At 51.9% G+C, this 26,617-nt stretch overlaps 10 protein-coding genes across 10 annotated transcripts; 6 read left to right on the top strand and 4 right to left on the bottom strand.

The window, feature by feature from the left end:
* Positions 1 to 3,349: 3,349 nt before the first annotated feature.
* On the top strand, positions 3,350 to 4,042 carry BDW74DRAFT_148537 (uncharacterized protein). The gene has a single exon (XM_073723726.1). The coding sequence runs from the start codon at positions 3,398 to 3,400 to the stop codon at positions 3,683 to 3,685; it is 288 nt and encodes a 95-aa protein (XP_073586795.1). The 5' UTR covers positions 3,350 to 3,397; the 3' UTR covers positions 3,686 to 4,042.
* A 263-nt stretch (positions 4,043 to 4,305) lies between these two features.
* On the top strand, positions 4,306 to 6,499 carry BDW74DRAFT_189349 (putative regulatory factor Sgt1; the record flags this gene model as incomplete). The annotated part of the gene is made up of 3 exons (XM_073731951.1): positions 4,306 to 4,570; positions 4,630 to 4,829; positions 4,883 to 6,499. 3 exons carry the CDS (start codon positions 4,306 to 4,308, stop codon positions 6,233 to 6,235), a joined length of 1,818 nt encoding a protein of 605 aa, XP_073586794.1. The 3' UTR covers positions 6,236 to 6,499.
* BDW74DRAFT_115406 (AMMECR1 domain-containing protein) lies at positions 6,500 to 8,066 on the top strand. The gene is made up of 2 exons (XM_073721894.1): positions 6,500 to 7,301; positions 7,391 to 8,066. Exons 1-2 carry the CDS (start codon positions 6,763 to 6,765, stop codon positions 7,884 to 7,886), a joined length of 1,035 nt encoding a protein of 344 aa, XP_073586793.1. The 5' UTR covers positions 6,500 to 6,762; the 3' UTR covers positions 7,887 to 8,066.
* A 125-nt stretch (positions 8,067 to 8,191) lies between these two features.
* On the bottom strand, positions 8,192 to 10,064 carry BDW74DRAFT_115436 (serine/threonine-protein kinase). The gene is made up of 4 exons (XM_073721895.1): positions 9,658 to 10,064; positions 9,479 to 9,569; positions 9,084 to 9,414; positions 8,192 to 9,030 (listed from the first exon to the last, which is right to left on the bottom strand). Exons 1-4 carry the CDS (start codon positions 9,835 to 9,837, stop codon positions 8,430 to 8,432), a joined length of 1,203 nt encoding a protein of 400 aa, XP_073586792.1. The 5' UTR covers positions 9,838 to 10,064; the 3' UTR covers positions 8,192 to 8,429.
* Positions 10,065 to 10,588: 524 nt separating this feature from the next.
* On the bottom strand, positions 10,589 to 12,436 carry BDW74DRAFT_175848 (uncharacterized protein; the record flags this gene model as incomplete). Its single annotated transcript, XM_073728446.1, has 5 exons — positions 10,589 to 10,816; positions 10,868 to 10,968; positions 11,020 to 11,419; positions 11,485 to 12,153; positions 12,209 to 12,436. 5 exons carry the CDS (start codon positions 12,434 to 12,436, stop codon positions 10,589 to 10,591), a joined length of 1,626 nt encoding a protein of 541 aa, XP_073586791.1.
* A 1,637-nt stretch (positions 12,437 to 14,073) lies between these two features.
* BDW74DRAFT_175847 (alpha/beta fold hydrolase) lies at positions 14,074 to 14,874 on the top strand (the record flags this gene model as incomplete). The annotated part of the gene is made up of 1 exon (XM_073728445.1): positions 14,074 to 14,874. The coding sequence occupies one exon, from the start codon at positions 14,074 to 14,076 to the stop codon at positions 14,872 to 14,874; it is 801 nt and encodes a 266-aa protein (XP_073586790.1).
* Positions 14,875 to 15,228: 354 nt separating this feature from the next.
* On the top strand, positions 15,229 to 16,246 carry BDW74DRAFT_175846 (HpcH/HpaI aldolase family protein; the record flags this gene model as incomplete). The annotated part of the gene is made up of 4 exons (XM_073728444.1): positions 15,229 to 15,375; positions 15,433 to 15,584; positions 15,650 to 15,885; positions 15,984 to 16,246. 4 exons carry the CDS (start codon positions 15,229 to 15,231, stop codon positions 16,244 to 16,246), a joined length of 798 nt encoding a protein of 265 aa, XP_073586789.1.
* A 182-nt stretch (positions 16,247 to 16,428) lies between these two features.
* On the bottom strand, positions 16,429 to 18,060 carry BDW74DRAFT_148528 (RraA family protein). Its single transcript, XM_073723725.1, has one exon. It carries the CDS (start codon positions 17,889 to 17,891, stop codon positions 16,434 to 16,436), a length of 1,458 nt encoding a protein of 485 aa, XP_073586788.1. The 5' UTR covers positions 17,892 to 18,060; the 3' UTR covers positions 16,429 to 16,433.
* A 19-nt stretch (positions 18,061 to 18,079) lies between these two features.
* Positions 18,080 to 19,655, top strand: BDW74DRAFT_148527 (uncharacterized protein). The gene is made up of 2 exons (XM_073723724.1): positions 18,080 to 18,389; positions 18,480 to 19,655. The coding sequence occupies exons 1-2, from the start codon at positions 18,228 to 18,230 to the stop codon at positions 19,551 to 19,553; spliced, it is 1,236 nt and encodes a 411-aa protein (XP_073586787.1). The 5' UTR covers positions 18,080 to 18,227; the 3' UTR covers positions 19,554 to 19,655.
* Positions 19,656 to 19,661: 6 nt separating this feature from the next.
* BDW74DRAFT_189347 (DNA polymerase epsilon catalytic subunit POL2) lies at positions 19,662 to 26,589 on the bottom strand (the record flags this gene model as incomplete). Its single annotated transcript, XM_073731950.1, has 3 exons — positions 19,662 to 25,742; positions 25,792 to 25,928; positions 25,979 to 26,589. 3 exons carry the CDS (start codon positions 26,587 to 26,589, stop codon positions 19,798 to 19,800), a joined length of 6,693 nt encoding a protein of 2,230 aa, XP_073586786.1. The 3' UTR covers positions 19,662 to 19,797.
* Between the last annotated feature and the right edge of the window lie 28 nt (positions 26,590 to 26,617).

Below are 26,617 nucleotides of genomic sequence, written 5' to 3'. Positions count from 1 at the left end.
CACAAAAAACAAGGCAGAAAATGGAGCCTAAACAAAGCAATCAATCATCGCTGGGGAATCACTTAGTTGATATAAACAAAGAAGGAAAAGAGAGGAAGAAAAGAACCCAAGCTTGCAACAATAAGAAGTCAGGCGATATAGGTAGCTGGAAGAAAAGGGCAGAAAGAGACTCTATGCCTTTAACGACTCTCTTTCCCTTCGCCTCAAGACCTCGTTCTTCGCCCGCTTCAAGCCTTCGCCTAACTTCGTCGTCTTCTTCCATTCACGACTCATCTTCTGCATGCGGACGACGGCCTTAACCATGGAGACGGCGGTCTTGAGCTTTGCCTTGGGGCTGCGCACATTACTGCGGTCACGAGCTTTAACGCCCATGTCAGAGATCATGCGAAGGTCGGCTTCGTTGCTACAAAAGGAACCAAGTTAGCAAATTGACACTTACGTAGAAGATGAAGTCGAAGTGGGAAACATACCAAGCGACCCTGACACGCTCACCAAGTTCCATCAACCCCTTGCTCCAGGCTAGGTCTCGACGGAACTTCTCCTCCCTCCTGAGGCGTGCTCGGAGCCAGATGATCTCTTTGCCGAGGCCAAGCATTTCCTTTTCATGCTTGGTCTTATTCTCTCCCTTTGCGCTTGCTTTCTCCATGGCTTGCCTGTAGCGATCCTGGAGAGAGTCAAGCTCCTTGAGTGCCGCACTCGCTTTCCGGGCATAAGAAGCGCGCTCTTCTCGTATTCTGCGAAGCCGGGCTTCTGTATCGCCCAATAGCGCTTCCTTCTCGGACACCTGCAGGGCCAGGGACTCGGCCTCAAGGGTAGATTGCTTAAGCAGCTCGTGCAGGTCTCGTTGGTCCTCTTCACGCATGGCGGCTCGTTCAAGATCATGGTTCTTTTGCTTCAGTTCTCGCAGAGCGCGGTGCGCATCTGAGAGCTGCTTCCGCAAGGTCCGGACATCTTGATGCAACTTGTTGCTTGGTGACGATGATGGAGATTGAGCTTCAAATTTTCTTATAGTCGCATCATGCAGTTCTCTTTCAAGCTCAACCACCTTCGACTTGTAGGCGCGAATAGAAGCTTTCTGGTCGGCTTCGCGTTGAATCAACGCTTTCTCGCGTTTTCGTACCTCATCTAGATTATGGCGCAGCATTGACAGGTCTGCCGCAGTTGCCGATTGCTCATGATCAGCTGGCCGCTGTTGCTCCAGCAGATCCTCCAGCTCATGGATGCGCTTTTCGAAACGTTGGAGCTTGTTCTTAGTGAGTGCGAGTTCCCGGTCTCTTCCTCCGGAGGTAGATTGCAACTTGCTCTGCAGCTGATCGATCTCCGCAGACAGCCTGTTCTCCTCCAAAGCGGCTCTCTCGATTTCAGAGTTCAGTTGGCTTTCAAGAGATTCCTTAGTTTCCAAAAGCGCCATTCGGTCTTCTTTGAGTCTCTTAAGTTCAGTCTCCATCCTGAGGGAAGATTTTCGGAGTTCTGTCTTTTCTTTATCGAACTTCGTTGATTCACCAACCTGGTTTTGAACTTGGTCTAGCTGTGCCTGGAGCTCATCGCGCTCCGCCTCGATCTCAGTCTTCACAGTCTGAAGGTCGTGAAGCTCAACGTGCGCGTTGGCGAGTTGATCGCGAAGCTTTTGTTTATCGGCAAGTAGCTTCTGCCTCTGGCCATCTTGTTCAGCAGGCCCTTTCTGTGTGCGGGTTTTGGCATATTCTTGTTCTTCTTCTAAGCTTGACTGAAGAACAACAACCTCATCCTCCAAAGATTGTACCTTTTCCTTGAGAGTCGCTTCCGCACGCCTCGTAAGGCGAAGCTCTTCCTTGACAGACAGAAGCTCATGCCGTAATTCGTCAATGGCGTCTCGCTTCGCTGACAAGTCATCGTTCAACTCCTTTACCTGGCGACTAAGGACAGCTTCAGCATTGAAATGTCGCGTCTTCTCGCTATCGATGACTTCTTGCAGCTTGGACTCTTTCCCAGTCAGTGTGTGCTCCACTTGTTCTAGCTTTTCGATCGTCCGCTTGAAGCCTGCTGCTTGGTCCTCGGCCCTGTCCTTTTGTACTTGCAGATTTCGCCTCAGACTCTCCCATCGATCTTGCTCGAGCGCGAATTGGCCTTCTTTGTCTTCGATCTCATGGTGGAGAGACTCGATTTCTTCCTGCAAACGCTCAATGTCCTCCATATACTGAGAGCGCACACTTTGCGCATCCTCCGCAGCGTTCTGCTTTTCAACGTCGAGTGTCTCTTGGAGTTCGCGGATTCTAGACTGTGCCTTGGCCAATTCGTTCTGCAGATCGCCGGACTCGTCTGTCAAGGCGTGGTGCCGAGTTTGGAGGAGAGTCTTCTCGTCCGTTCTCCGCTGGATCTCGTCTTGCGCTTCATGAAGTTGAGCATCAAAGTCGTCACGTTCTCGAAGAATTAGTTCACGCTCTCGTCTAATTTGTTGCAGTTCTTCAAGTAACCGCTCCTTCTCGTCATCCGTGGTCCTTCGTGACTTCTGAGACTGTTCCTCGAGATTGAATATTTGCTGAGCTTTTGAGTCAAGTTCCTCTTTGAGTGTACTGTTCTTCTGGCGGAGCTCTTTCACTTCTTCCTCTAGTTGGCGGGTGAGCCCTTTAGTGCTAATTGACTTGTTCGACATCTCGTCGTGCAGTTCTTGAAGGTTCTCCTCCGCGCGTTCTTTCTCCTCCAATGCTTGTTGCTCAGAGGTCCTAGCCTCTATAGCATCCGATTTGGCTTGGTCTAGAGAATCCTGCAATTCTTCTAGCTGTTCCTTTGCTCGTCGAAGTTCAGATTCTAGCTCGGAAAGTGCGTCTTTCTCTTGATTATCCTTGTCTTTGAGTTCCTCAATTTCCTCTTCGCGCTCCTCAATTGTTCGGTCTTTCTCCCTAAGAGATGCTTCCAGGTCCTCTATATCATCACGGAGCTTGTCGATTTGTTCTGACTGCGAGTCCTTTGCCTCCCTTAATTGTTCTTGCAGCTCCTTTACACGCTGGTCCCTGCTTTCAAGCTCCTCCTTCATTGACTCCAATTCCTGTTGTAGTGTCTCGTCCATGTGCTTCCTGCGTGTCTTCTCTTTGTACTCCTGAAACTGTTGGCGATAGGCTTCTAGGTCGCGTTCAGCTTGTTGAAGGCTTTTCTTATACCGGGATATATCGCGTTGCATCGTCAACTTCGAAACTTTCAGTTCGGTATTCTCGTGTAATGCCGCTTGATTGTAAGCCGGCCCGGCCTTCTCTAGTTGTTCTTGAAGGAAATGAATCTTCAATTTCAGCCCGAAGTTATCCTTGTCAAGCTTGTCGATGATCTGAAGAAGTCAGCAACTCGCATGTACGAATTTTTGGCGCGCAGTGCCCACCTTTTCTTGTTCCTTCAATGTCATGTTACCTCCGTCGCCTAGAACGCCATGGTCCCGGCTGGCAAGTCCCGGGAGAGGGGTGCCTGCCACGCTGCTGCTGGCCACTTGCGGAACAGGCGTTGGGTCGTCAACTGTTGCGTCCTCTTCATCAATCCCTGTCATCTCCATGACCGTCAACCCTGGGGTATTGCCATTGCTCCTGTATCCCCCGCTCGCGTAAGATGGAGTCTTTGGTCCGCGCGTCGTAGACGCATTCCTCATGTAATTGTTCTTCATCGCACTCTTCAGCATTGGTGTAAACTCGCCCTTCACGCCCATTGTCGGGAGTTGCCGTGAGTTTAATGCGCTCCTTGTCGACTTTGTGCCGGCAGTCGCACGCGGTGTATTGAGCTTCGATCCCGCAGAGCTGCGCCTGCGGCCGTCGCCGAGAACCTTCAGGACATCTTCGTCTTTCGAGGGCGTTTGAAACGAGTTTTCAACCGAGTCAAGGGCGGATAAGTTGTGTCGCCCGACGCTGCGGTATCCAAGCGTCAGGTAAGTCGCGTTTCCGTCGACTTCAGTGCGCGGGGTGTCGATGTACGGGTATGCCATTTTCCGGATGAAACGCGTCGTAAGTCAGTAAAGTTAGTTTTCTGAGTAGTATTCCGAGGCCCTCCAACGCGCAAACATCCCGGACACCGCAGAGGAGTGATTTAGGCTCGATGGGTAGAAGGAAGACGCATTGGCGATGGACGTGTTTTGGGCGGTGAGCACAATATTCGGCGGCTTGTTGTTATCTAGCCAGGAGCGGCTTAGTGTCGACGGATTACAACCGCTGCATAATTCGGACCGGCTATTTCTCCGCTCTTTGTATGAAGTCATACCGATGGTAATTTTAGCTCGACTTTTTGGAGGTGCGGGCGAAACAAACAGCGATAGCTCCTGTACCAAGTACGAGCTCCTCAGAGACTGAAGCCATGGCGCCAATGTCGCAGGAGGACATCGAGTGGTTCAAGTCCACTTTTCGTCCGATCCCAAAGCCCGAACTGCCCGACGATTGCATTGAGTACTTGTTACACTATATCCCTTCGGACCCCACCCCCGCTGTTATCGATGAAGTCGCAGCTACGCGGGCGCACTTGATGGAGGTGCAGAAGTCGGCAGCGGAATTGACGAAGCAACTGCTGAAGGATTATATTTGGCAAAGAGAGGCATTCCGCCTGGAGATCACCAAGAAAGATGGTACGCTAGCACGTGGATGCGGCTTTTGTCAAAAAACATTTCTAACAAAGCCATTCCAGGCACGACCACATTGAGCGGGCGAACAAACTTTGGGGACTCGGTAGAAGATGAATGGGTCATTGTGCACCTACTGCGCGAGCTGACCAAACGACATAAAGACATTTGGGCGACTGTGACAGATAATGATGGACAATTTCTCCTTGCAGAGGCGGCGGGGGCTTTACCCTCCTGGCTCGAGCCGGAAATTGCAGATAATAGAGTAAGTGCTCGAGGGGTATCTATATCTCTGCGGAATACCCTAATGACTATCAGGTATGGCTACATCAAGGAGGCCTCGTCATTATCAAGCCCAAGAACGAAAAGCGCAGAGTTACGGAAACAATATCCCTGTTGGAGGCGAGAAGAATAATAAAGGACGAGCCCAATAGATTGATGCGCTCAACTATGATTCAAGAGGAGGCATTTTACAGATTACGAAATTATCCAAAGCAAATCAGTGAGAACCTTCACTCTGCTTTGGTCACTATTCCTCGCAAGGTTGCCTTCCTCTTGCATCAGAAGCCGGCCTATATATCTCCCGCCGTTGAAGCCTTCTACCTTCGGGATCCTATCGCGCTGAGGCCTTTGCGAAGTAAAAATTCTGAAGACCTCACTTTCAAGCCCGAGGATTTCGTCACAGTGAGCACACGTTTTACGCGGACTGGGTACGCACAAGTCAAAAGTCAAGACTTCCCCGCGCCAAAGTCATGGGTCGACAAACTGCCTTCTACCGATGATCGGAAGTTATACGATCGTGCCGATACTGGGATGAAAGTGACTTGCGGTTTCGAGATGCTTTTGTCAGACCCGCAGAACCAGGATAAGCCACTAGTGCGGGAAATGAAATTGATACTCGAGGATTTAGATACTGGAGATGAGACTCTTCCTACTGATGAGGAGATTCAGACCTGGGATAAGCGCGAAGATGACGAGAAGTGGTTAGATATCAGCTTTGAGGACTTGGAAACTGAGCTCAAGGGTAAAGGCAAAGAGAAGGCAAAACCTGCGGGGGATTTTGGCGACGCGAATGCACAGGAAAACCTGCAACGAATCGTTGCTCAGTTCGAGAAGTTCTTGAACGACGAATCAGCTGGTTTCGAAGGAGCCGACTTCATCGACGACTACGAGACAGATTCCGATGCCGACGAGGACGAGGACGAGGAAGCAGATAGCGAAGGTGAAGACAAAGACGCGTCTTTTGACGAGGAAGAGTTCTCTAGGATGATGAAAGAAATGATGGGCATGCCTTCGGGGCCATCAATGCCTCCTCTCAAACCACCAAAGTCATTTAAGTCTGCTAGCCGAGTGGAAGAGCTAGATACCGACTCTGAGGATGACACTGAGCAGATCCAACAACTCTCGCGGGAAATGGAGGCGGAACTAAAGGGGACAGGGGTGCTCGATCTGAATCGTCCTAGCGAAGTCTCCAAGGGCAAACGCGCCGTGACTCAGAACTCCATGGAAGACGGAGGCGGCGGCCCTGAACCTGAGGGCGAGGACATCAATATCAACCTTGTTAAGAACCTTTTAGAGAGTCTCCAGGGCCAGTCCGGGACAGCGGGTCCGGCCGGAAATATGCTCTCTATGTTGAATTTGTCCATGCCTAAAGATGATCGTCAGCGGTGATACTCATTCCATGGCTCTTGGTATCAGAACTCTCAGCATCTTGGGGGCGGATGAACTCTTAAGTAAGACATTGGATGAACCGGTCAATGTCCGATCCCTACGTGTGATGCCCGGATTAGGACACGGAGAAATCACGGGCGATAAGCGGAGATGGTCACGTGTCACTGCTTATCGGTTGGACTGAGGTTCCCCTCTCGGGCCCTGGACCATCTTTCAACCACTTTCTCCCCTCTTTCCACCCCACCACGGTCCCGATCTTAATGAACTTTTGAGCTGTGCGCTACACTGCTTGGCATGGTCATTGTTGAAAGCCAATCTTGGTTCTAGCGGTTCAAGATCCTTCTACACAGCCTTCGGATTTACCCGAGCTCCAGTCCGGTCCCAGCCGTGGTGGTGGTGGAGTCACATGGTGATGTTAGGTGACATCCCACGCTTTCATAATCGTAAATAAACGAGTCCTCCGGTCACAAACTGAGAGTCTTATTGTCATCGAGCGATCTCGGCATCTGTGTACCTACTTCGAGACTATGGCGACTCCAGCACATTGCTTCTATTGCTTCGAGAGCCTGGCTGCCTCGTATGATGGGGAAGACCCTATCAGCCTTGCTACTGTGGAGGAATTATGGGAAAGATACGAACAGTTTAAGAAACTTTCCGAACTCCAAGACAGTCAGGAGAACGAAGCTCCCGGCCAACAACCTGTAAACGATAATGAAGTGTCTGGTCAAGGAGTGCAGAGCACTTCTCGCCCGCAAACCATAAAGCTCCCAGAAATCGACCGTCTGCAAGCCCAGGCGGCTTCAGATTCTAGCGCGTCCACGACACCCTCAACGATGTCCAACAAGTCGTCAAGCTCCATTTTCTCGAGCGCTACCACATCCAGCTCAATATCCTCGCAGTCCGACACACCAGCCGGGCAACGACAGCGACCCAGCAATCAGAAATACCCCCTGTTCGTCACATGGAATACAGTATCAAAGAGCGGCCGCAAATCCTTACGTGGGTGTATTGGCACGTTTGAGGCGCAGGAACTCTCTCACGGTCTAAAATCCTACGCTCTCACATCGTATGTACACCGATACACCCAATCCAGCCCACTACCCCCAAATACGGCCACATCCAAAAAAAAAAAAAAGCAAAACTAACAGAGCGCAGAGCCTTCGACGACACCCGCTTCTCCCCCATCCCAGAATCCCTCCTGCCCTCCCTCTCCTGCTCTCTAACCCTCCTAGGCACATTCGAGCCCTGCACCAATGCCCTAGACTGGTCCCTCGGCACCCACGGCATCCGCATCTCATTCATCCACCGTGGCCGCCGCTTCGGCGCTACATACCTCCCCGATGTCCCCGTCGAGCAAGGCTGGACGAAGGAAGAAACCATCAAGTCCCTAATGCACAAGGCCGGCTGGGACGGGGCTCACCATGAAAGCAGCTCACACCGACGGTTCTTCCGCGGCAGTACAAGCAGTAATCCTCGGGGTGGGTCCTCGAACGCGAATTCGAGCTCGAAACTCGAGCCGTGGGAGCAGGTCTCGGATTTCCGCACAGTCAAGTACCAGGGTCTCAAGGCGTCTGCAGACTATGCCCAGTGGCAGGAGTGGCGGGATTGGGTACTTTCTTTGGATGACGGGAGTGGGAAGCTATTGGCCTGATCGGGTTTTTTCTGCTGATTTGTTCTGTTCACGAATAATGGTAATGGCGATAGCTAGCGGCTTATGACAAATGGCCTGGTGTTTCGCGGACGGAATCGGCGTTAATTTTGTTGGTAATGTAGGGACATCTCGGGCTTATCTGATGTAATGGGAATCAAATCTCAGGATTTATTGAAATTTCTAGCCACTCTCCAGTTGTTCAGGCATAGCAGGGGCGTGTAAGGGTAGAAATAGAGAGTAACAACGTCTCAAACAGTCGCTTCTTCCATGCTGATCGCATTCGTATACTCTGCGAACATCCACAGCTGGAAAGGAGAGGAATGAACATAAGAAAATGCTATCAAATGCATATGTCTAGAAATATGGTATGTAGGGTATCGCCATTCCATGGATAAACAAAATAGACAGATAGACAGATAGATAGATAGATAGGTACGTTGGCAAAATTCAGTTCAGCCAGCTAGTGATATGTGCGAATGCTGTCAATATACTTCATACTCATGATCATATCATATACTCCGGAGCACGCAAATCAGATCAACATCACCGATGTACTGCAGTCCGACTCCACAGCCCAGCAACAGTCTCGTTGACTTTCCGCTCCTGCTCGCGGATCTGGTGCTCCGTCTGGCCGCGGCCATTGCCACGGCTATCGATCTCCATGGGGTCGCCTCGACTCCGCGGGGTAAGTCTGCCTTCGTCGACGACCTCACTCCCGTTCACGCGCTCGGGTTTGGGATCGACGCTCATCATGCCGTCCATCATGAGACCGCCGTTTTCGCGCAGCTTGTTGATGGCGCGAACGGTATCGATGGCCTTGTGCAGTGTGCGGCGGGCGTTGAAGTTCTTCTTGAAGGTGGGGAGGAGATCTTCGCCTCCGAGGCTGTCTGTAACGTCGTATGGCGGGTTGATCCAGCGATGCTGGAGGGCTTGATGAGCAGTTAGGCGTTTCTTGGGGTTGACTGTTAGACAGCTCTTAATGAAGTTGCGGGCGTCCTGGGATACGCCGCGCCAGTACTCGATAGGGGTGAATGTGAAGTTTGCTGTTGTGATATCCTGGAATTCTTCCACGTTGTTGTCACGGTCGAAGGGCATGTAACCGCAGAGCATGAAGTAGGTGATGACACCGACGGCCCAGATGTCGCTAGAACAGATTAATTGCTGCTCAACAGTTCTAAGGGTAGAGAAAATACATACACAGGCGTTCCATGGCCGGTCTTAGCGAAGATCTCTGGCGCCATATAGCCCGGCGTACCGCATGTCGTCGTGAGAACATGAAGCTGCTCCTCATCCATAAACCGCGACAATCCAAAGTCCGCAATCAGCAGGTCCGCATTATCCTCGGGCGTGCGGAAAAGAAGGTTCTCGGGCTTCAGATCGCGATGTACAATGCCGTGGTCATGTAAATATGCCACGGCAGACAATATCGTGCGGACGAGGTCTGCAGCATCTGACTCATAGTAGCTGCCTTTTCGGCAGATGCGATCAAAGAGCTCTCCGCCCAGCGCAAGGTCCGTCACAAGGTATACTGCAGGCAAAGTCGAACGGTCAGCGCGCAATCACCACTAAACCACTCTACGGGACAACCGTACAGTTATTCATCGTCTCAAAATAGTCCACCAGCGTCAGGACGTTCTTATGGCCCGTGGACACCTTCTTCAGGATCGCAATCTCATTCCGAACCTATATCCCTTAGCTGACGCCCTTCAGCTATCGCTATCGCCGGCTGCGGGCAATCGAGCGTAGGCAGCGACGTTGGGCTCATGCGTACCATATTTTCCTTTCCCACCATCAAGCGCTTATTGATCACCTTTGCCGCGTAGTAATTGCCCGTATCGATATGTACGCATTCCTTCACGACCGAATAGGTGCCTGCCCCTAGGGTCTTTCCGGTCTTGTATCGGCAGGGTTGGACCTTGGGCTTCTGGCCCGGTTGAGGTTGGGTGGCCATTATATAATAACGTATGGGTTTAGTTAGATTGGTAGGTCGTTTTCCAGGACGGGGAGTTTTGAGGGGGTTTCGAGGTGGCTTGAGCTGATTACGGGGTAAGGTCGCAGTAGCTCCTATCGCAGTGATCGGTCAGAATGGGAGATAAAAGGTACAGAGCATCAGGGCGCAATAGCTCCTAAAGTTAAAAGGCTAAAATAAGAAAGAGTCGGTTTCGAAGACAACGCATTAAAGGAGGAAGCAAAGGGCACAGGACTCGGTGTGAGCTTACCTTCCCAAGACCGACTCCTGCGGGGTTCTGATGCGATAAGGCCGGATCGGCGATCGTCTCGAATCTAGACCGGTCGCAGGCTAGGCTAGGATATCAGACAGGAAATACTCAATTATTGGAACTCGGTCGGCGAGAAAAGGGGAGGAAGCTCGAGAGGAAAGTTGCCGAGAGTGGGAAAGAGTTCGAGTTAAACCGTATGTTTCCAGCCGAGTGGGCGATCTACACTAGGCAGCGGGGTATTGATACCGCAGTCTGGAGATGGCAGTGCTTGACTTTGTAACTCAGGAGGATTAACCAACAATTGAAAGCTTGAGACTATCCGGGTACTACCATTGAGCATTCAGTTCAAAAAAAAATCCTCCTTGAAGTGTATTTTATCCCACGCTTGCCAACCCTATATGGTATGTGGGTTCTATATATATCCGTCCCACCCAATCTATATATTTGACACCTGCATCATTTTATCCTAAACAATAGCTTTTCTCAATGCGCGAACCGGAAGTCCAGCCTCTTGTTTCCTTCATCCTTCGTCGTCCGCAAATAATTATCCTTCTCCTCTGAGCTCATGGCATTCCATATCCTATCCCTAGAATTGTTCCGCCAGATATAGTAGCATTTGATAAAGACCGTCATGACCACGTTCCACGCGACCAGGGCGAGAAGAACCTTGTTACCTCGTCGGTAGTAAGGTTTGTCATCTTCACGATATATCTGCAGGAAGTCAGCCTCTATTGAACAAGGGGCAAGGTGGGTGGGACTCACGTTAGAAGAAATGATCGAGCTCGCTTGACAGATCATGTTATAGATCGCACTGCCGACGGTCCTCGTACGGACTGTACCGGCATTGCGGGATGTGAGACTCACTGCGTCCTGTTAGCACCTTCTGCAGCAGTCTTGGAAAAAGACCGACATACCGTTGATAGAATGGATATACGGATATCCAATCAGCAGCAACGTAACGGCATACCAGGTCCACGGGCTCGCAGATGCCGGCAACAACTCTAGCGCTAACAGCAGCGGCAAGCACCAAAACGAGTAGAAGCCCACCACCGCCATGCGGTTGTTGATGCGTTCTGAGATCCACGACCAGAAGAGCAATTGGATCAAGAACAGCACGTAGGCCGGGATAGTCAGCAAGTTGGTTTCAAAGGTATCGAAGCCAAGCGATTTCAAGTTCAAAGTTAGATAACTTGACACGGGGTTCGTAGGAATTAGGAGGGTCCACGAAATCGCGTACAGAGGCCATAGGTCCCAGTCTGTGATGGAAGCCCAGAGGAGCTTCAGGGTGAGACCTTGACGATTGTGCATCCCGCCCTGGTGCAGTCAGTATCAAGAGAGTAGATTGTAGTTGGCCGGGGTCGGGGACGTGGGCAGCATACCTTGCCCGGATCATCCCTCAGCACGCGGTTAACCATAATGATCTCCTCCCTCTCATTGAACCAGCCATCGCGGCCGCGGAACCAACTCGCCGTCTGCGTCGGCCCAGGAGGGAGGTAGAACCACGAGAGAACGCCGACAATCATGGTCAGAGCTCCCTCTAAGGCAAACAACCATCGCCAGCCTTCCCATCCGCCAATCGAGCGCATATGCAAGATCCCAAAGGCCAAGAATGCAGCAATAATGTATGTAAAGTGCGAGGCGCAGTAGAAAAAGCCTACGCGCATCAGCAGTTCACGGTTTGTGTAGAAGTATGACAAGTAGAGCAAGGCGTCTGGGATGAAACCACCCTCGACAAGACCCAATAGTGCACGTGTTGTATAGAAGCTCTTCTCGCCGGATATTGAGCACTGGCAAATACCAATTACGGACCAGGTGACCATCTGAATGGGGATCCAGACATCTGGTCCTAGCTTCTTCGAGATCATTTGGGAAGGTACCTCGGCACATAGAAAGCAAAGGTAAAAGATCATCTGGCCGTAATTGTACTGGTTCGTGTTGAGCCCTAGGTCGTTGAGCATGCCGTCGCTTAGGGCTTGCGAGATATTGCCGCGGTCCAGTTGTAGGGCGAAGAACATGAGACACACCCAAGAGCAGATGCGGTAGTCGAGCTGTACCACTGAGTTGTCAACAACATGGCTAGCTTTATAAGTATATGGAAAATACCTTTCTAACTAGCTTCTTCTCCTCCTTCTCCGTCCACTCCGCACTAGGATCATAGCGGTGGCGGCCTTCATACTCTGGAATAGGCTCATAAAGGTCGATCGTGCCGCCGCTAACAAAGGCATCGCCTTTCCTATGCTGGAGGGTCTGCGGAAAGTTCTCAGAGACAGACTCCTGGGTCTGGCCCTTAGAGGAGAGGAAAGTCTCCGGGGTTGGCTTCTCGTCTGCCATTGCGGAGTGGTGCACTGAATCCCAAATCCTACCTGCTCGCCCATGCTGAACAGCGAGAATCTGCACAATTTATCCTTGCTGCAGGGTAGTATGAATTCGTGCAAGCCAGCAGAAATGATGCCATAGGATCCGTCTCGCATCGTGGTACAATGGCGTGCGATGCCCTAAATCCATGCCATCCGCATCTTGTTTGGAGATAGCGGATCTCCGCGGAGCTTGAATAGATGAAAAGGATTAACAAGGCCAGGACCCTGAAATTTTCTTCCCATTTTTGCTCAGGCGGTACACACCAAGTCCAGTTGATTTGTGGACGACTGTTGAGTTGAGTAGAAGGACGAATGTAGGGTTATGTTACCTGTGATCGCTCCCGTAGCTACCAGATGCCCCAGTATAAACCGCCACGCCAAGCTCGCACTATATCGGGGTAATTGCCCAATTAATATCGCACTGATACTGCCCTGCTGGCATAGACGCTACCTAGGGGTCCGACGCCACAGAATACTCCGTATACTTCCTTAGTGAATGGAGTTTTGTGGCAATGGTGCAGGTGCAAAGATCCCTTTGCCTACCTAGGTAGCCCGGCTGCAGCGCACTACTCCGGTAGGCATTGAGCGCAACTTTCTTCTGAGGAGTAATAGCGCAGCAGTACTCCGTAAGGCCCACCTCAGCTCCTTTGAATCTCCTCGGACCTGAGTAGAGTTAGCTTCCCACCCGCAAATTACACATATGAAAGATCCAAAAGGCCGGAGACACCGTGATAAACTATGTGAAGTGCAAGGGTATGAAAGATCCACAACACTTTCAGCATCAGTAGCTGACCGAGAAAAGCCCTGTGCTCGTTCAAATACATCGACAAGTTGATAAACTCATGGGTTTGAAGAAGCTGCTCCAGCAGTATTTACAAAAGAGGCTTCGAAAGCGCCATCCCAGCAGCCATGTACTTACAGAGCGTAAATGATGTTCCTTCTAGGCCACTTGTGCTGATACTCAGAGTGTCTGTGGCATTCTGGAGCGGCTCGTCCGCATACCGAGCGCTGAACGGGGCTTTGTTGCCTGCCTCAAGTTCGTGGCAGCGTCAATGTGCTGATAAAACTCGGCGGCAGCGTTGTTGTCATAAGAAATGTTCTTATCAGTTCAAACTGTGCTTCATCGTCCTAGCGCTCCTTGTTGTCCAGCGGAGTTGAGATGCCTAAAATCGTGGCGGCCGAGAACAGCTAGTGGGTCCAGAAGCCTGGAGTAACCAGGAAGATTCACCTCATTCTCTTGATCGCAATGCTCTTTGAGGCCATGTTGACCGCTTCATCGGGTACCCTGCTTCGTATCCTCGGTGTGTCCGAGAAACTCTAGAGAGTTACCTTGGCGTGATGAATGGAAAAGAGGGAAAGGCGGCGGGGGCGGCCATTTCCCCGAGATCTTTGCTCGGTCACCTGTCTCTTCCTGCCGACTCCAGTCCTGCCAGGGTCCTTCGGTGTCAGGACTCAACTTGCCGATGAGCAAGTTACTTGGTTTGCCCTGAGACTTCTGTTACCTTCCGAAATATTTGGTCTATTTAGTTCCATTATGGTATTCTACTTTGTAATTGGATGTGTTTATCGATCTTTCACTCATTTGGCTAACCTGCATCTACATCTCGCAACATGACTCTCACCTACACAACACTCTCACTCCAAGTCCAAGGCGTGAACCTCAACATCTCAACAGTCCACAGACTCAACGACCGTCCTCCACTCCTGTTCCTGCACGGTTTCGGCTCATGCAAAGAGGATCTAGCGGATATCGTCGTCAACCCAGCTCTACAACGATACGGCTACATTGCATTCGACGCACCAGGATGCGGACACTCCTCCAGCGACGACTACTCCGCCACAGACATTCCATTCCTCGTTGCAACCACACTAGCCGTCCTCACACACTTCGGCATTGACAAATTTCACCTGGCGGGCCACTCCATGGGCGGACTGACTGCGCTCCTCCTCGCCCACCAACAACCCACCCGAGTCTTGAGCTTCGTTGACATCAAAGGCAATCTCGCGCCGGAGGACTGCTTCCTCAGCCGGCAGATCTTCAACTTCCCATCCGACGATCCTGAGGCATTCCTGGATGATTTCATCGCGCGCACCCGTGAGACAAAGTCCTTCGCTAGCCCGTTGTACGCGAGTACATTGCGAGCCCGGGTCAAGGCGGACGTTGTGCGTCCGATCTTCGAGTCCATGGTCAAACTGTCTGACAGCGGAGACTTGCTGGGGATGTTCCTGGGCCTTCCGTGTGCGAAGATGTTCATGTTTGGCGAGGAGAACGCCGGATTATCGTATCTAGGCCGGTTGCGAGAGGAGGGCGTGGAGCTGGCGCTCGTTCCGCAGAGCGGCCACTTTCCCATGTACTCGAATCCTGTCGAGATGTGGCGGCGCATTGCGGAATTCCTGGCGAGGACTACTTGAAGTTGGGGAAACTGCTGCTGCCATAGAATAGAATAGAGACCTACTATAGACAAGTGATAGACGGACGCCTTCTTCTTCTTCCACCGTGTATTATGCTACAATGCTACATAATTGCCTGCAAATAGCGCAAGACTGATACTGCAAGAAATTGGTAAATCGGCGTACCGCATTTTGACTGATTTCATTGCTCGGGAAAATGCTTTCTTTCGCCGATGGCCTTGTAGAAGGTTGCTATAAGTGGCCAAGGGATCCAACCAACGAACCTATCCAGTCATATTGCCAATTCTTGAGTAGGTCTCTTACCTAATTATATGCAACAGTTAACCTGCTCTTCAATAGCCTCACCAACGCAGCATGTCGTGCCCGGCCCTCTCGGCACTGGCCCTCAAGCCCCAACTGCGCCTGCTCAATGCCCTGCGCGCCAACGCAAAGCCCATCATGACCTTCCTGGGCCTGCCATCCTTCCGAACAGCCCAGGTGGTGGCCCAAACGGGCGTCGATGTCCGTCTCATGTCCTTAATCTTTCTCTCCACCTTTCTTTCACACTGACCATCCCAGGCCATCATCATCGATTGCGAGCACGGCTACATCAGCGACGACTCCATGCACGCTTCCGCAGCCGCCATAGCCTCCCTGGGCGTGTCGCCCCTCGTCCGTCTGCGGATGACGCACTCGGACCTCGTGAAGAGGGCGTTGGATGCTGGTGCACAGTGAGTACACTTCCTGGCAGCGTGGCCATTCATTCATTTGGCTTACTCACTGTTTTCACTGAAAGCGGCATCGTCGTTCCCCAGATAAATACCGCCGAAGAAGCAAGGGCCATTGTTTCCCACGCAAAGTTCCCACCGCAGGGGACGCGCGGGCAGGGATCAGCTTTTCCAGCCCTGACGCAGGGCATCGATCTGCCGACGTACCTGCAAACAGCGAATGACACCTTGCTCACCTGTCTTCAGATCGAGACGAAAGCTGGAGTTGAGAATGTTGATGATATCTGTGCTGTGCCGGGTGTTGGTTAGTGATCCCATTGTCCATCTTACCACCTTACAACGATTGTCTACATTCTACAGGCTGGAACTATCTTTGCTAATCTATGGTTTTTGGGCGTGAAGATATGGTATTCATCGGACCAAACGACCTAGCCCTATCGGTGTTAGGGTATGTTCCTGCAAAGGGCGACGAGCCTGAATTTGTCCAGGCTGTGCAGAAGATTGTAGCAGCGGCCAGGAGGCATGGGAAATGGGTTGGGCGGTTGTCGAATGATGGCGTCTCGAGCAAGGAACATCTGGAGGTCTTTGATACAGTGGCGATGAGTTATGATGTACGGGCACTGCAGAATTGGTATATGGCTGAGTTGCGGATTGCGCGGTCATGATGGATTCTACTATAGAATATGGAAGAAGTGATGAAGACGGAGAGGCAAGCAGATACGGATAATATAGTTTAATATTCGAGTGTGGTGTATATACAACTTTTGAGATCATAAAGGGGGTTTATTCTTGTTTCATATACACGAATCGAATCTCTATCTGGACATACTTAAAGACACCCTAGGAGCCACTCTACCCCTTCCGCTGCAGCGTATGATACCCCATCCTCTCCCTCGCCTCCGCAATTGAAGCACCGTCCGCAAGCAACTCCCTTACCCCCTCCTCGCTCTTCTCAATGCCCCTCGCAACATTCGCAACCTCACGAGCCCTCACCCTCGGCACAACAACCACCCCATTCGCATCCGCAACCACAATATCCCGCGGCTGCACTCGCACCCTCCCAATCCCAACCGGCTCATTTACCTTATCAACCTGAACCCGGTCCTTGCCGGTCCTCATCCAGCGCCCAGCAGTAAAGACCGGGTAAGAGTCCTCAATAGCACGGTTAACATCGCGGCATACACCGTCAATAACCGTGCCTGCGATCCCGCGCAGCCCAGCGTACTGCGTCATGATGTCGCCCCAGACTGTGCAGTCTGTGCGCCCGCCGTTGTCGATGACGATGACGTCGCCCACGGCCACGTCGTCGATGAAGTCGCCGACGCTGCCGGGTGGGTTGCTGGCCGGGACGTAGCGGACCGTGTAGGCTGGGCCGACGGTTACCTTGGTGTAGTTTGTCAGCGGCAGGATGTTGAATGCTTGTCCTGGGATCCCGAGTTTGTCGAGGGCGTCGGAGACGGCGGGTGTGTCGGAGTCTGCGAATAGGGCTGAGAGCTCGCGGTCTTCGAGCGTTGCTTCTTTGGGATTGCGAGTGCGACTGGCTGCAACAGGCGATGGCGTCTTGCTTGGTGGGTTCAATTGGACAGCTTCGAACTTGGTATCATGCATAACCTCAGACACGGGCTTGCCGGTCTGCACGTCCTGAACCATAAGCGCCTGCCGGCGATCAATGCGCTCTCCCAGCTCAAGCACCTCGTGTATACGCTTAGCAGGAACAAATACAGTCCCGCAGCGGTCTGCAATCACATAGTCATCCTGGCGCACGGTAACACCGCCCCGAACCTGAATCGGCTCGCTCGATTCCACCTGTACAATCCGGTTCCTTGCACTGATCATGGTCACGCCGCGTCCGTAAACTGGATACCCGATATCACGACTGCCGTCAATATCCCGGCTCATGCCATCAATGACAGTGCCCCGGATGTGTTTCACCTGCGCGGCGTTGGCGAGGATGTCGCCCCAGCAGGACACACCCTCTGTACCACCGGTGATAACGAGAACGCGGTCGTGGTCGTCTGGCTTTATGCTGTCGATGACCGGGGTCAGGAGGTGGACTGTTGGCGGGGCGCCATCTTGCTTTACGCCCAGGCGGACTGTGCTGGCGCGGCCGACGATCTTGGGGCAGTCCCAGAGGGGTTGCAGGCAGTAGGTGGCGCCCTTGAGCTGCAGGAAGTCGAGGGCATCGGAGACGGTGTTGGTGTCGAGGGCTGAGAGGCGGTCGAGGATGCTGGGTTGGCTCATTGTGTTATTGATAGGATCAACGGTTAGGCAGAAGGCAGGTATTGGATCAAGGCCCGTGGATATGCACATTGCGCAAGGGTATATAAGTTCATGTGGGAATGATGGGGTGGGCCGAGTCTCGGCGAAATCTCATTCAACGCCGGGCGAATGTCGTTCGGCGAGAATCCCCATACACCGTGCGAGTGGCGTCGGCGAGAACAATTAGCATGCCGATGCCGAACCCTAGCTGCCCTCGGCGACCAGTGGTGACAACCATATATACAATGGCCAGTCAGCATTTACGCCCTGGTGTGATTTGTGGCGGCAGTCAACTGACCAGCGTCGAGCCGCACATCCCATACCCCCGTCATCCCTCATCTTCACCATCATTAGTTTCCCTCAGCACTCTCAATATTGATTATCACGATGGGAAAACAATATCTCGACCTGCCCATCCCTCCTGCAGATCCAGCATTCAGCCTGATGGCCGACTTCGAGGCAGACTCTCACCCAGACAAAGTGTCCCTGATAGCCGGCGCATACCGCGATGAAAACGGAAATCCCTGGGCCCTGCCCAGTGTCAGAAAGGTACTTGCATTGCAGCGGCGTCTCCCTTGCTCCAGCCCCAGAGAAAATCTATACCTATAGTAATTGACATACTAACCCTGGGATCTACAGGCAAAAGCTCGCCTCAGCGAATGCACGCACGAATACTCCGGCATAGCAGGCTCACCCACCTTCAACACCCTCGCAAAAGAGCTGATCTTCGGACCACTCACACCCGCTCTCAAAGGGAACACCGCATCAATCCAGACTGTCTCCGGCACAGGCGCAAACCACCTCGCAGCCAGCTTCCTAGCCCGCCACCTCCGCCCAGCGCGCGTGTTCATTCCCGCCCAAACATGGATCAACCATAGGTCCATCTGGACTATGGCCGGTGTTCCGGTTGCAGAATACCCGTACTACTCATCAGCTACAAAGAGCGTGGATTTTCCCTGTATGCTGAGCGCTCTATCCACAGCCGAGCCCAACGACGTCGTGATCCTGCAGGCTTGCGCGCACAATCCCACGGGCGTGGATCTATCGCGGTCCCAATGGATACAGGTTGCTGCCCTTGTCGCGCGGAAGGGTCTCTTCGTCGTCTTCGACAGCGCGTACCAGGGTTTTGCGACGGGCGATGTTGATGGCGATGCATGGGTCGTTCGATACTTCACGGAGAATATCCTCGCCTCTGAGGCCGAAAGGAAGACGCAGACGCACGCAGGTCTATGCGTGGCACAGTCGTTCTCCAAGAACTTCGGTCTATACGGCGAGCGTGTGGGTGCATTGCATCTCGTGGTCCCGCCGCATCTATCAGCTGCAGGCGCCCGCGGCGAACTCATGGCCATTGCGCGAACAGAATACTCCAATCCGCCCCGGTTCGGCGCGAGAATTGTCGAAGCGGTCCTTGGGGATTCGGAATTGAGGGTTCAGTGGGAGAAGGATCTGGAGACAATGAGTGCCCGGATACGGAAGATGAGGCAGGAACTGAGACGGAGGCTTGAGGAGGAGACCGGGCTGAATTGGTCGTTTGTGGAGACGCAGATTGGGATGTTCAGTTATACGGGCTTGGTCAAGGAGCAGGTTGCGCGACTGCGAGAAGAGTTCCATGTTTATCTGTTGACATCGGGGCGGTTGAGTGTGTGTGGGTTGAATGAGGGCAATGTGCGCTATGTTGCGCATGCTATTGGCGAGGTTGTGAAGACCACGTAAACAGATAACGATGGCCGCTCAGAGTTGGCTGAACGGTAAGGCGAGGGGCGACTAGACATATACCGGTGTCCGATTGAAGAATTAAACTAGACTAAGTACATAGATAAAGGGTGATAATGCTTCCATAACGCCGACCCCCAAGCCAGCCATGCTATACAACAGAAAATACAGACACACCGAACACCCCCCAAAAGCCTAGCCGACCAAGCAAAAAATGAAAAAGAGAAAAAGAGAGTTAAGAAAATCACATCTGACCAAGAACCCCCCCAACAACCCCCTGCAGCAGCCTCAACTCATGGAACTTCGCCACGCTCCCCAGGACTTTGAGTCTTTTCTCAATGTCCGCGCGGTTCATCGTCTCCGTCCACGTGCCACTGCACGAGCAGTGCTCCATGAACTCGCTGATCTTTAGGCCTCCACACTTCGAGCACTTGAGATCCTGCGTCTGCCACGCAACAACCATGCCCCAGACCTGGCCGATCAGCATCTCCTCCTGCGCGAGGCGGTCGTACTCGGTTTGGCAAAAGGGGCAGCGCCATGGTCGAGATGAGGTAGCGCCATCAGATCCAGGCTCGGGGAGGACGTCTTCGTCTCGGCAGAGATCAAGATCGCGGATAAGGCAGCAGGCACTGCATGTGAGTTCGGGGATCTTGAGACTGTTGCCGGGGTTCTCGAAGCGGCCTTCTTTGCTGAATTCGCGGACTTCAAAGAGGGCGAGCAGCTCGCGACGAAGGAGGCGGGTTTCAAGAGTCGTTGTCTTGGACAAACTCAAAACTTGCATGAGGAGTTTGACGAGTTCAAGGGCCGGATTGTGTTTTTCCTCATTGGGGTCAGTGAGGACACCCGGGAGGACGGGGAAGACATAGTCGGAGGCGAGCTCGGGATGCAAGAGCTCTTCGCGCTGGCGGCGGATGAGGCCTGAGATTTGTTTCTTGAGCGGCTTGGAGAATCTCTCAGCTAGGGCGGCGGCGAGTGCCTCGTTCTCCTCGCCAGGTGCTGGCTGTCCGATAGGGATCTGCGTCATGCGTGGCGTAGACGAGTCGTCGTCCTCTGGTCGCTTGAAGTCTTGCATGAGTTCAATGTACTCCACAACCCAGTCGTGAAAGATGGTCTGCATCGGCGTTGGTAGGAAGCGACTGAGCTGCCAGTGCATGACGGTTTCCAACGGCTGTTCTTCCGTCTCTGCCACTTCTTGACATCCTTTGCCGCCGTAGTTGTACTCGTCATACCAGACAAGGTAGTCCCAGTATTCCTTGATGTCTAGGTCGATGAAGTGAAAGGATGGGTTAGCGCGTATGGATTTCAGCACATATTGGCTGTACGCATAGGCGTTGCCGACCTCCGTCTTGGAAGTCTGGAGTAAGAGACGGGTCGGGCTGGCAAAGACGACATTCGAGCCGACACGCCTGAACTCGGCCATGAGCTGCTGGAAGGATTTCCTTGACAGCATCCGCACGTATTGGTGCAATGACCGGTCGTAGAGGCATGACGCCGGGCTCTCGACCCACCGGATTAGGTGCTGCACCATGATATCCGCCATGTTATTCCCTTGACACGCTTCCGACCACCAGTGCTTCACCATCTCGCGTAGTACCACTGCACCAGCAGACGCAAACGCCTTTTCAGAGTATAGTACCCCAGAGCCACTACCTTCAGCAGATGGGTCAGACGGCGCCAAAAGCGAATCGGCTCCCTCTGCTTCATTGATGATGGAAGATGTGAGAATGGTATTAATGGCGAGATTGCGAACCTCCAACTCGACACAAACCGTAGTATAAGAGCCTGGAACATTGACAGATGGCATGCCGACTCTTTCTAGTGGACCGGTAATGTCATCTTTTTCGTAACCCGCGTGGTCTGGCCTCGCGGTTGAAGACCACCATAGAACAACATTATTCTGTTGTAGGCGCCTGGCGTACGAGACATCGATCAGAAATCGTGGGTCGTCACTCTCCAGGTTGCAAAGCGGAACATCGCCATATCTGGCAAGCATGGTGAGATGTTGAACCCAGGATGAGAGGTAAAGGTAGTGTGTAACCAGTCGCCTGGCAATGAACGACTGCCATCCCAATGGAGGCAGGTTCATATCAGAAACTTCTGGTTTTACCGGTATGATCGGGTATTCCTTCAGAATTGGTATATCATGGCAGAGGCGACTCCTTTGCTGCGATTGTATGATCATAACAGTCGGGAGAGTCTCATCGTTGCGGACCTTCTTAATCAGATCACCCACTTCCAGGTGTGCTTTCCTCCTCGTCGTGATCTGGGTAGTCCTGAAGTGAATCTTGTCCTGGTACTCAAAGGCTCCCTCTGCCTGATCACCTTGATCCTGCAACTTGCGGGCAAGAAGCTCCGAATAGATTTTGTCGACATTCGGAAGACCTTGGACATCCCTAGCACGGTTCAGAATGACTATATGTGCTTCATTCTTCGTGCTCGAAAATATGGCAAAGATCTGCTTCTCGCCAGAGGATACATGATACAGGAAATGATACGCCAGAGGCGAGTCCTGCATATATACTTGTTCCGAGGTCGTACGGCATAGCGTTGAAAGATCGAAACCTTTGTCTAATCCCTCTCCGAGCACGCCGCGTTGCCCTTCATCAAAGGTACAAATGCTGCCCAGCTTGAGGACTGCTCTGAGGTTCAAAGGAATGTTTCTCTCGTAGACTCCCTCCACGCTAGGGTGTTGCAAGAGGACGTCGATCTTGTCCGCCTCCCGTATGAAGGTTTCCTCAGACAGAGTAAGCTTGAACAAATGGACGGAAGGGTGTCCGTTTGGTAATGTATGGTTGACCTTCTCCACCTCACACTCCGGGACATCGACATCAGGGAGCGAATCTTGCTTCAAGTTGATGTAGACACACCGTGGAACTTTAACTGTGAGGGTATGAATCTTGCGGTCAATTAAAACAAACGCCCGCACAATTCCCGGCCTCGACGTTTCAGCCAGCTGTAAGACCTGCCACGTACTGATGTACAGCAGTTCAGCTTGGTTTCTGAAGAGATGGCTCAGTGAGTCTCCTCCAGTGTTTGCTCTCTCACCAAACAGTTGTCGGCGGCGAAGTCGAGCCTGTTTTTGGATCTTCCACTTCTGCTTCTGGTACTTCAGGAACCCAACGTAGTCATCATTGATGGATGGCATGTTCGCTGGCAAACTGGCGAAGGGATCCAAGGACGTCTTCGGTTGGTTCTCGGGGTGTTTTCGCTTCCCTGACGCCTTTTGTGGAGATGAGGATTTCAGCTTTTCCATTGAGCTCGCCATGGCTTCGTCGAGATTATCCGCATGCTGAACGCGGTGGTCAAGGATGTTCGCCGATATATCAGCCAGCGGGCTCTTTTCGGACTTCCCAAACATGTCAGTCATCTTAACCTGCTTGAATCGGTCATCCTGCTTGTTGATCCTCCGCTGCAGCCACTCTGGGTGAGCAACCCTAGGTACGGGGTTGCGAACTTTCTGGAGGGCAGCCGGGATTGTGATAAGCTTCTGCACAACCGATCCCAATCGCTCCAGGTAGTAGTCCCAGTCAATCACGCTTCGAGGATCCATGTCACCAGGGTCATCCTTGAGCCATTTTCGCAAGAAGTGGCGCTTGATGCTCTCTTCGGCTGAGAAGATGGTGACTGGAATAGCACGTTCCGTAACAGGCGTGTTCCTCGGTCTTGCTGAAATAATGTATTTACAGTTGAGACCCTTGTCCTTGACCATTTGCTCTCCCAGGAACTCTGCCAAACGTCGCGCAGTTGTAATGGATGTTGACTTTTGATTTCCGTACTCCTCAAGGGTCTTGCTCATGCTTCGATTTTCGGAAATGAGCTCAATGAGTTCTTCATCAGCCAAGGTAGCACCGTGCTCATACAGCACATCAAGCCATCTATCAGCCACCCGAGCCACAGCAGCATACGTCTCAGCAAGCGTCTTACCCTCAAGGAAGAACTTGAAGATTTGTGTCTGGAAAATTTTGATCAACTTCAGCTCTCCTCGTCGCTTGACTTCGAAACCCTTCAGTTCTGCCAAAGAGCCATCGTCGTTGAAAACAGCGTAACGTTTCTTCAGATTCTTGTCCTCTTCCTTGGAAGTGGGCAAAATCATTGCTCTGTACGGGCCGTCGACTTCGAAGAAAATCGAGTTCTCGCTATGCGTCTCGTATTTGAATGTTGCAGGGTTTGAAAGGGCCTGGTATTGGTGGTTTGTATAACTTCCGTGCACAAGGTAGTTCAGCATGACACAAGGGTAGGATATGCCGAGTTTCTTGCCATTCTTGAGGGTAAATGAGAAGTTCTCGGGAAACGTCCCGGGCAGCATACACCAAATACCGTCGGTGTCGAGCTCCAGCGGTCGTCCGATCCGATCAACAAGTTCTCTGGCCATCTGGATAATACGTGCACCAGTCAAACAGGTGACACCGGCCATCTCCATGGAATACCATCGAGAACCCTTTCGCATCACATAACCGTAGAAACTGTTGAGAATAACCTTGTGCGCAAGTTGTAAAGAGTCGTACAAAACAATCATCTTCTTCGCCTCCTCAACCTCTGCGGCCGAAGCACCTGATGACTTTAAGGACTCTGTTTTCCCTTTCCACACCTTTTGCTTCCCCTTGAAATCGTATCTTCGGTCTCGGAAGCTACGTACAGTGTCCACGTAAAATGGGTTCTCCCTTTGGCAAATGATGGCTTCTCGTACCATTGTCTTGCTGTCGTGGATCTTGTGGTAGATCTTCTTGCTGTAATCTTGGAGCCGCTTCTTAACGATGCCCGCCTGCTCCTCGGCACTCAATTCAGTAAACGTCCTCATGGGGCTTTTCTTGGTCCTGCCAGGAAAGCGCTCATTCTGGACTGCGTGCCGAATCATATTATACTCATCACGCTTAGCTGGAAGGAATTCACCTCTCCAAGCCCAGGGTAGACGTCTATCGCAGGTCTTTCCAGGACGATTGAAGTCACATGCGGCGCAATTTGATTCTTGAATAAGTGAATCAGGTTGCAATCGATTTGTGATCATGATATTCGGGTACATGGAGGCGACATCCAAGTGGTAGATGAACGGGACCTCGTTTCGATGCGGGTTTTCTTTGAGGTTGATGAGGAGTTTTGCGATCTGAGCCTTAACTTCATCATAATTGGTGACCTCGTCCAGAGACTTCTTTTCTTCCACTTCAATACTGAACTTCAGGGCCGCATCGAGATCCCGAAGTAATTCATCGACAGCGGTTGGGTCAATGTTGAACGATACGGGGATATCGCTTCGGAACACTCCAGCCTCAATACTTTCCACGTGTCCACCGACGTAGGTCTCAGACTCAAGTAGATGGCCATCGTAGAAGGCCTCCGGAGGATCTTTATGCTTGTTTGGCAAGACGATGTTGCCCTGGTATGCTTGCACCATCAGCAACATCTCACACAGCGTTCCAGTACCTTTCCGCAGCGTATCATCCGGATTCAGCGGGAGAATCGTGCAGAGGGAAAAGATGAAGGGGTGGATGTATTTCATGTATAGATAATACGTGGCGACGGCATCGGAAACAGAGTATTCGGCCAGCGTCTGTGGGCGCTCGCTTGCGTACGGGGTCATGAGTTCCGGATCAAGTTCGTCGGGGTCATAACCAAGCTTCGCAACGGTAACGGCCTTCAAACCACGAGACCCCTGAGGTAGGTAACTGTCACGGTTGACCCATGCAAAACAGTCCATATGCGCGCAGTGGTCGCTCACATAGATGTCTTCGCTGTTTTTTCTGAACCCAATCTCCCTGTACATGTCGATGCCCAGGACACTTGCTCTAGCTTCAACAAACGGCCAATCGAAAAAGTCACCGTTGTATGTGGCTATTACCGTCGGTTTCGCTTCCTTGATATGTTCAAAGAACCTCTCAAGAACAGCCCGTTCGTTTGGCTCGTTGAAAATCATAAATGGACCACTGTACTCAGGTTTGGGCGTGTATTCGAAATCGTCGATATCCTCTGACACTATCTCTCGGTTGGTGATCAGAAATCCTTGACCATCGATCATGTACGATATCATCATGATCTGGTCAATGACTGAATCGGGGAACTTGAGCGGCAGCTTCGTTGTCTCGATATCGAATGCAAGGACGACCGGGTCTGCTCGTGTAAGTCGTTCTTCCAAGCAAGTCAACGTAATAACGCCATGAATCGCCTCTACCGTATACCATTTTCCTATCCGTATATCTGATCGGAAGTCAGCCACTAACCCGGGTACGTTTCGAATCATGCATACCTTTATCAATCGCCACTCTAACATGGTATGGAACATCATACTCTCGAATATCAATTATATAGTCGCTCGCAATAGTGCTGCCATTAGGTCGTGCCTCGTTAAGTTCGTCATCAAAAAGATCAAATCCAGCGTTCGCGCTGCACAAAGTTAGCTCATGCGGTATGTCGCAAGCCCGCAGAATGCTCACCTCGAGATCTCCACATAAGTATCCATCATGTTGACATTCTTCTTGTTCTTCTCCGCCAGAGGCAGAAGCGTCTTCCGCACCTCAAGTAGATGGCTCACACTGGCAAAGTCCAACTGAAGAAAAGTCCTCCTGTGTCCAAGCAGATGGTTGGGTAGCTTGAGATCCTCCTTCACCACCCTCTTGATTTTCTTTATGAGCCCTTCAAACATCCTCCGACACCATTCCTCGACCTCCGGCTCGTGGCCTGTCTTGACCGCAATGAGAAAGTAAGGGTCATATTCCACCGTCGCTTTGAAGCTGCCGCCGTCGTCTTCGAGAAAATAGTAGTCGACACCAGCACGGCCTCCCGGGACATTCGAATCCTCTATCGAGGTGCTGTGCATGTTTATAAGCCATCCTGCCCTTTTCTCGCCGGCTTCGAAGCGCGGAAAGCCTAGTGTTTCGTCGATGCTGTTCGCTAGCCGGATCGCCTCGAATTTTTCATCTTGAGAGGTAGCTTCTGAGGATCGCAAGGACGAGAACTCGACGGTCTTCGTTCTCTTGGGGTTAAACGATGCGGTGCCTGAGCGGAACTTGTTGTTTCCATATTTGCTTGGTTTTCGCGAAGGCATTGCGACACGCCCCGGCAGCTGAGGATCA

This window comes from Aspergillus multicolor, assembly GCF_047715735.1.
Source record: "Aspergillus multicolor strain CBS 133.54 unplaced genomic scaffold BDW74scaffold_5, whole genome shotgun sequence".
Taxonomy (NCBI): Eukaryota; Fungi; Ascomycota; class Eurotiomycetes; order Eurotiales; family Aspergillaceae; genus Aspergillus; species Aspergillus multicolor.
Note: the sequence above shows the minus strand (reverse complement) of the source record. Positions and strands in the feature narration are given on the sequence as shown.